This window comes from Pleurodeles waltl, chromosome 12 (genome assembly GCF_031143425.1).
Source record: "Pleurodeles waltl isolate 20211129_DDA chromosome 12, aPleWal1.hap1.20221129, whole genome shotgun sequence".
Lineage (NCBI taxonomy): Eukaryota > Metazoa > Chordata > Amphibia > Caudata > Salamandridae > Pleurodeles > Pleurodeles waltl.
This window is the reverse complement of record NC_090451.1, coordinates 501,076,185-501,089,632: the sequence shown is the minus strand read 5'-3', so window position 1 is coordinate 501,089,632 and position 13,448 is coordinate 501,076,185. Positions and strand designations below refer to the sequence as shown.

The window sequence follows — 13,448 nt, the reverse complement described above, 5'->3', positions numbered from 1 at the left end:
AATAAGTGGAAAGTCAAGGTGTGCTCACATCGTGGATGATTGGCCAGCTAAATGCCTGAGGCACCTATATTTCTTCAAAAATTCCTTTTTTTTGCATTTCTATGATTATTCTTGTATGATAGGAAGATTGTGCATGGTGAGTATGAAGAATATGGGAGTTTGGCACAAGCACAATATTATATCAAAATTGGGAAGCAAAGCAGCATTTCTTGAAGCACTACCAGCGGAAGCAAAACCACTGCAGCATTTAATCATGGGTTGATTGGTGAGCAGAACATTTAACTACTACTACATCTCTTAAAAGTGAAATGGCACCATGCAACCTTTCACTTAAGACCTATTCTTTTTATGCGTTCAGGAAGATGTGAAACAGGCCTTCTGTAAACACTGCCAAAAATCATGGGCAACACAGATGCAGATTTAGAGTCAGTAAAAATGTATATCCTCTTCTTTGTAGCTAGAATGTAGGGCAAGGGCAATAAGTACAGCAAGCTGAGTAGAATGTAACTGTGGTAAGCATCAACTTTCCACTATGTCATGTATAGTACACACAGCATGATTACAAAATAATAAGCTACTAAAACTAGTTCAGACAAATAATTTTTATGCAAACCCACACATATCACTCTCAACGCTCTTGCACCTGGCAGTGATCTCTGAACAAATGCTTCCAGTACTGCCTCCTAAGCAGTCTTAGAAACATTTCCAATACTATCCGACAGTCAAAAAATTCTAGAATCAATCTTGATATTGGGCAGGTGATTCTTTCTTGTTTTGTTTTCAGTTGTTGATTTTCATCAAACAGCAATCTTATTAGGGCAGACTTAAATTATCGCATTCAACAAAGCGTTTCTACTAGTGAGCAGGGTGGCATTATGTCTGGCTATCTACTGTGGCCTGTTTTGTTTGGCCGCCAATCTGTCTCAGACTTCTCCATGCATAATGATCCTCATCAATAGCTTTACATAGCCCCCATCGGGACTGTAATATTCAAAAAATGATTTCTAGTTTTCCCTAAATTTCGGGGAGGGCACAAATCATGGTTAATTGTCTAGTGATATTTAATAGGTCAGATGGGGACCAGTGGCATTGAATGATAATTGTTCCTGCGTCTCCCAGGCCTAAGTACTATCTATGGCAAATCAACATCTGGTTGAACATCTGAATCATTGCTGTCATCATCTGAATCATCACTGGCATCATCATTATTGTTAGATCAAAATATACAATCTGAATTCCTAGCCCTTCGCTCACAGTCATTCGGAATTTATTCTGGGTATTATTCAGGCCATGCACCTCTCTTTCCAGAGCATGTATCTCAGAACGAGGAGGTACTGAATGTGACCTCAATGGAGGCCACAAGTGGGGTGTTGTAGTATGAGCCTCTAGACTATATCTTACACTCAATACACTGCTTCCACCCACTATGTTGCTTGCTGCACTATCAACTGCCATATTGCCACTTACTATACCTACTATTTGTGCTGTCCCTGTTTGAGCCCCTGCATTCTGCCCATCGGAAGGTGTTGCTATGCCCACTGGTACACTGGCAGGTGCGCCTGCTATGGCATCAGCTCCATTCCCCCGAATGGTAAAGCGTAAGATGATTAGTACATCTCCTCTCTCTCTTCCTGGACATCATTAGTAACTTGGGCATCTTGTTAAGGGTGTGGTGTTATGGTGTCTTGTCATCCCGTCTTATTATTGAATCTACATTATACAATTCTAACCAGGATGGCTTTGAGGAGATTGGATGGATACATGCCAGATCTGATTTGCTCAGGTGAAACGGGTGGAATGGTCTGGGATTATTATTATTAGGAGACTTCTGACAATGCAATCAAGATTAGAAAAGGCTTGGGACAAAACAGAGGAAACATACAAAGTTATGGCTCTCGACAGCGGCAAAAGCTTTCATCTTCTTTGAGTGACCGTGCATAAAGGCTGTTCTCAGTAGGATGGAATTTCGTCTACAACTCACCTCATTGGTCAGCAACTTACATGTAAATCTCCACTCAAAGATTAGGGTAGATGGAGTGCTGTTGAGTTGAATTACACATAGAAGGGGGCAAATCAGGGCTGCCCCCTTTCACCTTTTAACTTTGGCTTGGCCGTAGAGTCTCATGCCAAGGCAATTACAGCATCTCCCTGTGAATGGATATAGATTAGATAACAGAGTTTCTATATTTGCAGTTCACATGCTTCTCTACATGCCTATGCCAGATAGGATGTCCTCAGACAGTTTGATCATCTTGGATGATTACAAGAAAGTCCCAAGATACAGACTGCCTGTTAAACAATGGAGTGCTGTAGCCTATGTCCTTCAGGCTCAATAATTATACAATGCAACTATTGAATAATAGATCACAGAGAATCCCAGAGAGCAATACAGGGCCAACAACACACCCCTACCAAGATTATAAAAGGACATTTTAGCTAAATGGGCGGTCTCTTAATGGGGATATAATTGTTATTGCATTGAACCACCTTCTGAGGCTTCTGTACATATACCAATATCTCCCATTTCTGAAAACATGACAGAAGAATAAAAGGGTCTATATATAGAGTTGGGGATGACCTAGGGAACGTAGCACAGTCCTCTTAGACAGTACAATTGATGATGGCCTGGTCTTCACTACACTGGTTCAGTATTTTGAAGCAGTATAATTGTTCTACATGAACACATGATTAAATAAAGATCAGGATAGGGCCTGTGTATATATTCAGGCTCAGATGGATTCCACCCCTTTGGGTGCAGTACTATTTGTGCAAAACACGGATAAATGGATAAAAGCTCGACTATCAACCATGCATTTTCTTACAGGGACCAATGTTTTATCATTGCAGTCTTTAATACCTAAATATTATCCATGAGAGGGAAAGAAACATATTGCACCGATTCGAGGGAACCCTGACAATGCACCAGGTTTAGAAAGATTGTATATTAGAATATGGGAAACAGGTAGCTTGATACACTTTCATCGATCCTTGAAAATGGTCTAGTGCAATCACTTGCAGAAATGATGGAACATTATAACCTCCCGCAAACTTACTTTGTCAAGTACCTGCAGGTTTGACATTATCTACAGACACAGCAAGAGGAGAGAAAACAGACAGACAGAGCGACGTGCTGTTAGATCAGGTATAACACTTTTCCACAGGCATATAACTGGTATACTGGTATCCCACTACAGCAACTACAGAAGCAAATCATTCACATCACCATTAGAAGTAAATGAGAGGAATAACTGGGTACCATTGGCAAAGAGGAGGGTTGGTTACACAGGTATGTGTAATTTTATAAAATATCTATTTGTCCAAGGGTCAAGATGCTTCAGAAATCTACCTCTCCTGTAAAAAATAAATCCACTTGTCCCTTTTGGAGCATTGCAATGAGGTGACAGATTATGATTTGGTTCTCATTATATCAGTATTTAACAACATATGCATAAGGATACAAATCTTACAATATTGGCAGACAGTACTCTTTCACCGATCAATTCTGTCTTACTATAAACTGTTAATCCAAGGGTTTGTGTTGCGGAGGCTGGGCTAACTTGTCCATTGGACAAAATAAACTTGAAAATGTGTTTTCTGTGACCCAAAACAATATGTACTGGGCGTTAGGCAATAGGAATCCACACCTCTGGCTGCAGACGTTCCCCTCAGTATGACGTGCTGGCCATCCTGAAGGAAATGACAATGAAAGTTGATGATCCGCTACATTAAGGTCATGGTCTAGACCATACATCGTGAGGACACTTATGGGGTTTGTTAGAGGGGTCATGGTGGCACACTTTGACATTTATTCAAGTCTTGTTTGAGACTCAGGCCATTTATACACAAATTGTGCAGAGAAATGCCCTCTATGTTAGGTTTAAATTCCCTAAGGCTCCCTTCCCTGTCCTTTTTGGCCCATGGGAGCAAGGATAATTTTCCTCTAAATAAAAATTTCTGATGGATGCAACTACCTGTGGATTCCTCACCTAATGAATTCTCCCCTTGCGTAGCAATCTGCGTAAACTTCTCTCTCTAGCTCTGCACGTCGGCGAGGACGTCACAATTGCCCGACTCCACGCAGCTCTGTGTGACATCATCGTGGCAATAAGAGGTCCTCACCGCCGTGCTGACGTCAGTTCCCTTTTTTCCGTGCCTTCAATAACGGTTACTTTTCTGTTACCTGTATCGTTAGCTCTTCGGAAGGGATACTTTGTGTATTTCCACGATGTTGGCTCCAAAGAAGTCGGGTTTCAATCCCTGCAGGGAATGTGGAGGTCGCATGTCGGTGACTGATCCACACAACGATTGCCTTTGGTGCCTCAGTTCCGATCACGACGTCCAAGAACGCGTATCCTGCCAGAAGATGAATCCAAAGGCGTTGAAGGAACGCGAGGCGAAGCTATTCTTGGCGAGGTCCAAGAAGGAGAGGAAGCGGCACCATCAGTTCTCTTCTGGAAAATCGTCCCATAAGAAGCGGCGTCATCGTGACTCCCGACGTCGGTCCAGAAGTCGGTCGGCGTCGCGGTCTCCATCGTCCCAGCGTCGCAAGTCTTGGGAAGTGAGTCCAACGGTGTCCCCTCAACCTGCGACACCGCAGATGTCCCAGGCGCCATCAGTCTTTGAAGTCGTGGAGCCTCAGAGTCATCATGGCTTCGCCGGTGCATCCAGAACCTGAAGAATCCAGTCCGGCTCCGGCTCCACAGAGTTATCCTTTGTTCCCGGCTCTGGGTACGGATCCGGCAGCATTCCTTAATGCCATGTTTCAAATTTTTCAAAATATGGCTCCGGGAGGTGGTGCGCCGGCTGGCCCCACTGGTCCCCCGGCTTTCAATCTCGGCGTTACGGCTCCATATAAGCCAACGCCGTTTATGCCATTTTGTTCGGCTGGAGACCCAGGTCAGGCCCCTATGCTGACAGCGCAGCCCTCAACGTCGAGGGAGAGACCTTTGACGCCGGTGTCGGAGGTGATGGAGCCGAGAGGTCGGATGTCGGCGTCAGATGCGGGTGCCTTGTCCATGGCGCCGATGGATCCATCTGCGGCGTCGGGTGGATCCGGAGAACCTATCATGACGCCTTCCCGGCGCCATTCACTGACGCCGTTACGCTCCATGTCGACGCCGGGGCTTGAGGCCAAGTTGAGGTCACGTCGAAAGGCCCTTAGACTTTTAGAGGAGAGGGAATATCAACAACAATTCCTCGAAGAAGGGGAGATCACTGATCCCCAGGGTGACTTCCCTGGGCTGGACACTGCAAGTGGTCTTGACACTTCTCCAGAGTATGACCTGGCCTCACCGGGTGAATATACAGAGGAGGCGGCCTCTTACCACTCTGTAATTAGGAAGGCCGCAGCATATCTGGATCTTCCCTTACCGACAGCGCAGGTGAAGACCAACCTATTAACTGAGGTTTTGCATCCTGCTACAGCCATGGCGGATCCTCTTCTACCATTTAATGAGGCCCTGATGGATCCGATCGAAGAGGTTTGGAAGAAGCCAGTCACCTTTTCGGCTGTTAGTAGGTCGGTGGCCAGGCGTTATAGATCTGCGCTTGGGGACCCGGAGTTTTTGTCCAAACACCCTTCACCAGAGAGCCTGGTGGTACAAGCATCTTGCTCTTCGAGGTCGGCCCCTGGTTCGTTTCCGGGAGTACCATCAGACCGGGAATCCAAGCGGATGGACCAATCGGCCAGGAAGGTGTTTTCATCTTGCAGCATGGCTCTAAAATCTGCCAATGCGACTTGTATTCTGGGCAGGTATATCCATGCTATAATGGATGCGACGAAGACTGTTCTTCCAGACATGCCCCAGGACTTGCGGGGTCTTCTTTCGGACGCTCAGGCGGCAGCTACGCAAGTTATTCAGACAGGGCTGGATACCACGAACTCTATTGCAAGAGCCATGGGGACTTCCTTTGCCTCCAAACGGCATGCGTGGTTACGCACTTCCGGATTTTCGTCTGACGTCCAGTCTATCTTACTGGATCTGCCTTTTGATGGGGAAAACTATTTGGTTCAAAAGAGGACTCTGCGCTAGAGTGCTTTAAAAAATGTAGGGCCACAGCTAGATCTTTGTGTCTGCAGGCTGCTTCCACCCCATTTTGATCTTTTAGACGGCTGCCTGTTTTTGGAAGAGGGGCTTCCTTTCGTGGGAGGTCACAGCAGCCAGGGCAGCAGTCCTCCAGTCTCCCTTATCGTTCATTCAGGGGGCGGGGTAGAGTCCGCACAAGAGGGGCCACCCAACAGCAGCACCCTTCCTCTTCCTCTGGAGGGTTACCTCAAGGAAAGCAGCCCTAGTCCTCTTGCCATTGTCTCTCATACCTCTCCGGTAGGGGGGAGGCTTTCTCTTTTTCTCCCCATATGGGAGTCCATAACAACAGATTCCTGGGTCATCAGTTTGGTGAGAAAAGGTTACGCCCTTCCCTTTCGGGAGATTCCTCTTCCCTTCCCTCCCCGTCCTTCCTTTTGTTCAGAAGATCATCTCCTGCTGTTAGAACAGGAGGTTCTCTCCCTATTATTGAAGGGCGCAGTGGAGTTGGTTCCAGAGCAAGAAAGGGGTCAGGGGTGTTATTCCAGGTACTTCCTGATCCCCAAGGAGGATGGTCGTCTGAGACCTATTTTGGACCTGAGGATTTTGAATTGGTTCCTCAAACAGGAAAAATTCAAAATGCTGAATCTAGCACAGGTGCTTTTGGCGTTGAACAAGGAGGATTGGAAGGTGACGGTCGACTTGCAGGATGCTTATTTTCACATTCCCATTCTCAAGTCACACAGGAAGTATCTCCTGTTTGTGGTAGGATCGCAACATTACAGTTTGCGTTCCTTCCTTTTGGTCTTACTTCCGCACCACGGGTCTTCACGAAGGTGATGGCGGTTGTTGCAGCACACCTCAGGAGGAAGGGAGTAGCAGTATTCCCTTACCTGGGTGATTGGTTGATCAAAGGCGAGTCTCTGGGGCTTGTGTTGCATCATCTGCAGCTGACAACCCAGTTGTTGTTCAGTCTGGGTTTTTCAATAAATGTACCCAAGTCTCACCTAGAGCCCTCTCAACGCCTCCTGTTCATAGGGGCAGTACTGGACACGACATTGAATCGGGCCTTTCCTCCACCACAGCGGATACGGGACATTCAGGCGTTGGTTCCAATGTTTCAAAAAGGAGCGGTAGTTTCAGTCCTCAAGGTCCTTCGTTTGCTCGGTCTTTTCGCTTCTTTCATTCTGTTGGTCAGTCATGCACGCTGGCATATGAGGGCTCTTCAGAGGTGCCTCCGCAAGCAGTGGTTTCAGCACAAAGGAGATCTCGGGGAGTCGATAAAGATCTCCAGAGACACTGCAGTGGATCTCCGATGGTGGGCTGTGGAAGGCAACCTTTCTCAAGGGAAGCCGTTTTCGTAGCCAACTCCGGTGGCCACAGTGATAACGGATGCCTCCACCTTAGGGTGGGGAGCTCATCTGGAGGATCTGGAGATCAAGGGTCGTTGGTCTCCAGTAGAGCAGAGGTTTCATATCAATCTGCTAAAGCTGCAGGCGATTTGTTTGGCCCTCAAGGCCTTCCTCCCTTCCCTTCGCGGTCAGCCAGTTCAGATTCTGACGGACAACACAACCGCAATGTGGTATATCAACAAACAGGGGGGTGTAGGGTCGTACCTTCTTTGCAGAGAGGCTCTACAACTGTGGTCCTGGGCTCGGGTCCATCAGCTTTGTGTAGTGGCAAACCATTTGGCCGGGGTCCAAAACGTACATGCCGACAGACTCAGTCGCTTCTTCTCGGACGACCACAAGTGGCATCTGCATCCGGATTTGGTTCTTTACATCTTTCGGATGTGGGGTTTTCCCCATATAGACCTGTTTGCCACTCGAGAGAACGCGCACTGTCCGTCGTTCTGCAGCCTTCAGTATCCGATGCAAGGAGCGTTGGGGGATGCGTTTCAGATATCCTGGTGCGACAAGTTGCTTTACGCGTTTCCTCCCATACCCTTGATTCCTCGGGTTTTGAGGAAGATTCACCAAGACCGGGCTCAAGTCATTCTAATAGCTCCGGATTGACCACGAAGGGTGTGGTATGTAGACCTACTTGTAATCTCACTGTGCCCTCCGTTCCGTCTCCCTCTCAGGGCAGACCTCCACTCGCAGTCGTAGGGGCAGGTTCTTCACCCCCACCTCCAGAGCTTGCACCTTCATGCCTGGAGATTGAACGGGCTAACCTGAGTTCCTATTCTCTCCCACCAGAGGTGGTGGACATTCTTTTATCGGGCAGCCGACACTCCACCAAGTCGGTCTATGCGAGTAGGTGGGCTAATTTTGTTCGTTGGTGTGGATCGAACATAGTGATGGTGACACACACAGTAACTTAATGAAAACACTACAAAATGACACAACACCAGTTTAGAAAAATAGGAAATATTTATCTAAACAAAACAAGACCAGAACGCGAAAAATCCAACATACACAAGTCAAGTTATGATTTTTTAAAGATTAAACTAAAAAATAGCGCTTAGAAACACAAAATGCTTCAATGAGGTTTTAACACGGCGTCGTGACGGAGTCGTTCCCAACAAGCCGACACCAGGGGCGCCGGACACGAAGTCGCGTAGTACCTTTGGTGAAGAGTGAAAACAAGTCGATGTGTGAAGTCGGGGATCGTGGCGTCTGTGCGAAACGTTGATTCCGCGCACTTCGAGCGGCGTCGGTCACAACGTGGTGCGGTGACATCCACGGAGTCACGGACTTCAGCGGGGCTGAAGTGGCATCAGGCCTGCGAAGGTTGTCGCTTTCCAGCAAAGATCACGGAGTCAGGTGCAGGCAGCATCACTGGATTCAGCAGCGGCGTCGGTCCGAAGTCATCCGAAGTCGATTTCCTTGGATTTCCACCAGCTTTCCTTTCAAGGGCCCAGGGACTGGATAGGGCACCACTTGTCAGAGCAGGAGTCTCTCCAGAGAATCCAGGTGCTGGCAGAGAGAAGTCTTTGCTGTCATTGAGACTTCAAACAACAGGAGGCAAGCTCTAAATCAAGCCCTTTGTGATTTCTTCACAAGATGGAAGGCACACAGAGTCCAGTCTTTGCCCTCTTACTCTGGCAGAAGCAGCAACCGCAGGATAGCTCCACAAAGCACAGTCACAGGCAGTGCAGCACTTCTCCTCAGCTCTTCAGCTCTTCTCCAGGCAGAGGTTCCTCTTGTTTCCAGAAGTGTTTCTAAAGTCTGTGGTTTTGGGTGCCCTTCTTATACCCAATTTCTCCTTTGAAGTAGGCCTACTTCAAAGTAAAGTCTCTTTTGAATGTGAAATCCTGCCTTTTCCAGGCAGGTCCCCAGACACTCACCAGGGGCTGGAGACGGCATTGTGTGAGGACAGGCACAGGCCTTTCAGGTGTAAGTGACCACTCCTCCCCTCCTCCTATCACAGATGGCTCATCAGGAAATGCAGACTACACCCCAGCTCCCTTTGTGTCACTGTCTAGTGTGAAGTGCAACCAGCCCAAATGTCAAATTGACCCAGACAGGGAATCCACAAACAGGCAGAGTCACAGAAATGGTATAAGCAAGAAAATGCTCACTTTCTAAAATGCACAGTATTAAAATCAACTTTACTAAAAGATGTATTCTTAAATTGTGAGCTCAGAGACCCCAATCTCCACATGTCCATCCGCTCCCAAAGGGAATCTACACGTTAATCAGATTTAAAGGTAGCCCCCATGATAACCTATGAGAGGGACAGGCCTTGCAACAGTGAAAAATGAATTTAGCAATATGTCACTGTCAGGACATATGAAACACATTACTATGTGTCCTACCTTAACCATACACTGCACCCTGCCCTTGGGGCTACCTAGGGCCTACCTTAGGGGTGCCTTACATGTAAGAAAAGGGAGGGTTTAGGCCTGGCAAGTGGGTACACTTGCCAAGTCGAATTTACAGTTAAAACTGCCCACACAGACACGGCAATGGCAGGTCTGAGACATGATTACAGAGCTACTTATGTGGGTGGCACAACCAGTGCTGCAGGCCCACTAGTAGCATTTGATTTACAGGCCCTGGCACCTCTTGTGCACTTTACTAGGGACTTACTAGTAAATAAAATATGCCAATCATGGGTAAACCAATTACATACAATTTACACAGAGAGCATATGCACTTTAGCACTGGTTAGCAGTGGTAAAGTGCTCAGAGTTCAAAAGCCAACAGCAACAGGTCAGAAAAAATAGGAGGCAGGAGGCACCCTGCATAAGCAAAAAAGTCCAACAATCACCAATAAAAAAGCAAGATACAAAGGTGCTAAAATGCTCCTCGCCACAGCAGGATACGCAAATCACTGATTAAGAATGCATGAATACATCAGTACAGATATCCAATGTATAATACCATACGAAGGAACAAGGTAGGTTTCCTTTAGAATTCTACAGCCAATATTGTACTGAAACCAAAATACCACACTAACAAGACGTCTGTGTTGCAATCATAAACATATCTGTGTCCAAACCAAATGAATTGGAACATTACTTCAGAAGCATGAGAGATTAAATCATGCACCATAAAACCATTGCCAAAAAGACTGACCAACAGTAGAGACAGACAATAGTCTCTAGCCTCCTCAAAATAGCTCTCAGACGCTGAATGTAATGAACTGAGCAAGGCAAGCGGGTCAGCTGGCTCTCTGTCAGGCCCATGCCTGGAACTAACTTTCAAAGATATCTTAATTGCCATACCTCCTGCTTGCATAAATAATGATACTCATCGACATCTAGGTCTTAATAATCTTCCCCCCTGCCTTCACCACATTTATCAGACTACTGATCAAACAAATGAATTTTAGTTCAACTATCAGCCAACTATTGGTCAGTATATAATAATAGTCTGTTCGTAGGTAAAATGATTTTGACTTTATCTAGATCTCCGATATCATAAAAGAAAGCAAACTACATTCTGGCCACTAAAGAAGCACTGAATCCTCTCCACTGATTGTCAAAGAAAACTTCTGTACCCCGCGGTTTTGAAGGATTCTGTAAATGCATTTATTTGAAAGCAGATAACAGAAAATTTGAGCGTGTGGTCCTCCTGCATTTGGAAAGGAGTTTGAGCTCAGCAAAGAAAGTCAACGTACCGGATATACACAAATGCCAGAAGCTTTGAGTTGCTCCTCTGTGTGTCCTGAGTAAACACGTTTCCCAGAGCTGCCTCCAAGTACTCCAGGCCTGAGGGTTGCCCTCTGCTGCTCCAGGATGTACTCCAAAGAACACAGCTCAGGCCTAACCAAGCTTCACAACTTTCCCCCTAATTTAGAGAGTAGCAGTGTCAGCTTCCACTGAACAGGGGTGGTGGGACAGGGTGCAAAGGGACGGGAGGTGGGGGCGTTAAAAAATGTAATTCATTAAAAAAAAAAACACTTACATTCGAGGGGAGACGGGTTCGTCTCCCCTCCATCTTCCTCCTCTTCCCAGCTGCACAGGCTTCCGGTCCAATCACAATGCTGCTGCTGCTTTGTGATTGGTCTGAGCGGCTGGCTGGGAATGGGAACATGTGCATGTTCTCTACCCGGCTGTGCTATACACCCAGGTAGAGAACATGCAAAGTGTGCATGACTTTTTGGCCAGCCGAAAATGGCCGGCCAAAAAGACATGCACACTTTGCGTGCACTTAGCCCTCCTCAGGCCCCCTCCCTCCAGCTCAGCCGAGCCCTGCCCCTCCCTGCCCCTCCCTGCCCTATAAGGAAAAATAAAATGATAATAACATAATGTCTGTTATCATTATTTTATTTTTCCTTTTTGGAAAAACCAGTGGGGCGATGCTCCTCCGACTTAGTGGAGGAGCCACCCCTGGATAGTGGACATGTTTGCATGAGCAGCTGCCTCTCACACTACTTTGTTCCACTTATTGATAAGTGCATTTACACAATTGCAGCAACATAATCACAGCGACATGAGAAGTGCATGCTGCTACTCATCACATGTGGTGAAAAACACTTCACAGGTAGGCCACACTTACACCCCTACAGCTAGACAGAACCATTCATTCAATCTCTCATTAGTCTAGTTAGTTATGCACAGCACAAAATCACTTCCCACATAGGCCACACTGCATTTCAGTACACTGGAAATCCGATTCAATGCTTCTCCAGCAATATGGTGTGTTATATAAATGCATAGTTTGTTTTTCCCTCCTTTCTTCACAGGTGGGCTGTGTGATTATTTATGTATGGACTGTTACTTTGGGAGTATAAATTAGAATTTTCATTGAAGAAGGTGGGTGTATTAACACTCAAGGTAAGAGGAGGAATTAGACAGCAAGTGATGCTGCCTTTCCCTCGGACATGGACTCTACCTTGATTAAAAAAGAAACTGTGACCATTGTGGTAAGTCGTCTGTTACATAAACAGTATAATTGGAAGCAGGAGCTCAGTTCCAGGTGTGCGATATTGTACAGAGTTGTAAAATATTTAATTGATTGCTATGAGAGAACGTTCGAATTAGTTTAATGTTACCTGTGTTTTTTTTGCATTTTCCCACTGAGATGCTATTTTCTATTTATTTACTCAGAGTGGCTTTAATCCATACAACATAATTGGAGAAGATTCTCAATTGGAACTGGAGAATATGGCATCAGATAAAGTGGCATTTAAGCTCCCAGCCCAATGCTTCAGCCGCTCTGGAAATGTTAAGGCAAGAAGGCCCAAATGTTTTACTGTCACACCATTATGTGTGGAGTTTGAGAGGCTACTTAAACAGAAAAAGCCAGAGAGCATTATCCCTGTGGTAAGAGCTTACATGTTTGTTGTGTTTGGCTGGTTATTGAAATATTTGCATGTGGCGATGTGGTGTTGGGCCCCATTTAACTAACAATTTCTCCCATTCCAGAATTTGTTTCTCAAAGATTGGTTTATCGTTGGGCTCATACCCCTTCTTTTCTATACATGGCTTACACCGAATATCTGAGGCTATAATAAGCATGTACTTTTAATTTCATTGGCTATATTTCTGGTATTTTTAAGAACGCATAAAGTTCATCAAGACCATAGAGGTCCATACAAACATAGCCAAGTATTACGATATAAATCGATACAAAAAAACACTCCATCAATCCAATAGATAAGTTTTCCACCATCTATTGTTGATTGCAAACATTGCATTTCATTACGTCCATCTAGACCATTTCATATATTCAAAGTAACAGTACATTTTGTACTTAGTTTCACAATTCATTTAAAATATTGAAACTCAACCTTAATTTAATACTTTACTTTTTAAATTAATCCCGAAGTATGGTGTAGAATAAAACAGGAGTTAAAAGACTTAAGTCTATAAAGGAGATTTGACACTCTTTTCTCTGTTGAAGTTCTAGGATTTCAAAGTAGCAGTCTCAGAAAACGTATTATTACTTTGAACAGTAGCAGACATTTTAATAAAACGTGCTCAGTATTAAATATAACCGTTAGTTGAACTATGACATTCAATAATCCCAAGTA

At 45.5% G+C, this 13,448-nt stretch overlaps 1 protein-coding gene across 2 annotated transcripts in view; it reads left to right on the top strand.

Moving 5' to 3' along the window:
• The window catches only part of LOC138267955 (uncharacterized), a 1,270,490-nt gene that overhangs the window by 182,918 nt on the left and 1,074,124 nt on the right, over nt 1–13,448 (top strand). For both annotated transcript variants that reach the window (XM_069217240.1, XM_069217239.1), the window contains exon 2: nt 12,523–12,738. In XM_069217240.1, the coding sequence (XP_069073341.1) occupies nt 12,580–12,738 (159 nt within the window). In that variant the 5' untranslated portion in view covers nt 12,523–12,579. The remainder of the gene's footprint in view (nt 1–12,522; nt 12,739–13,448) is intronic.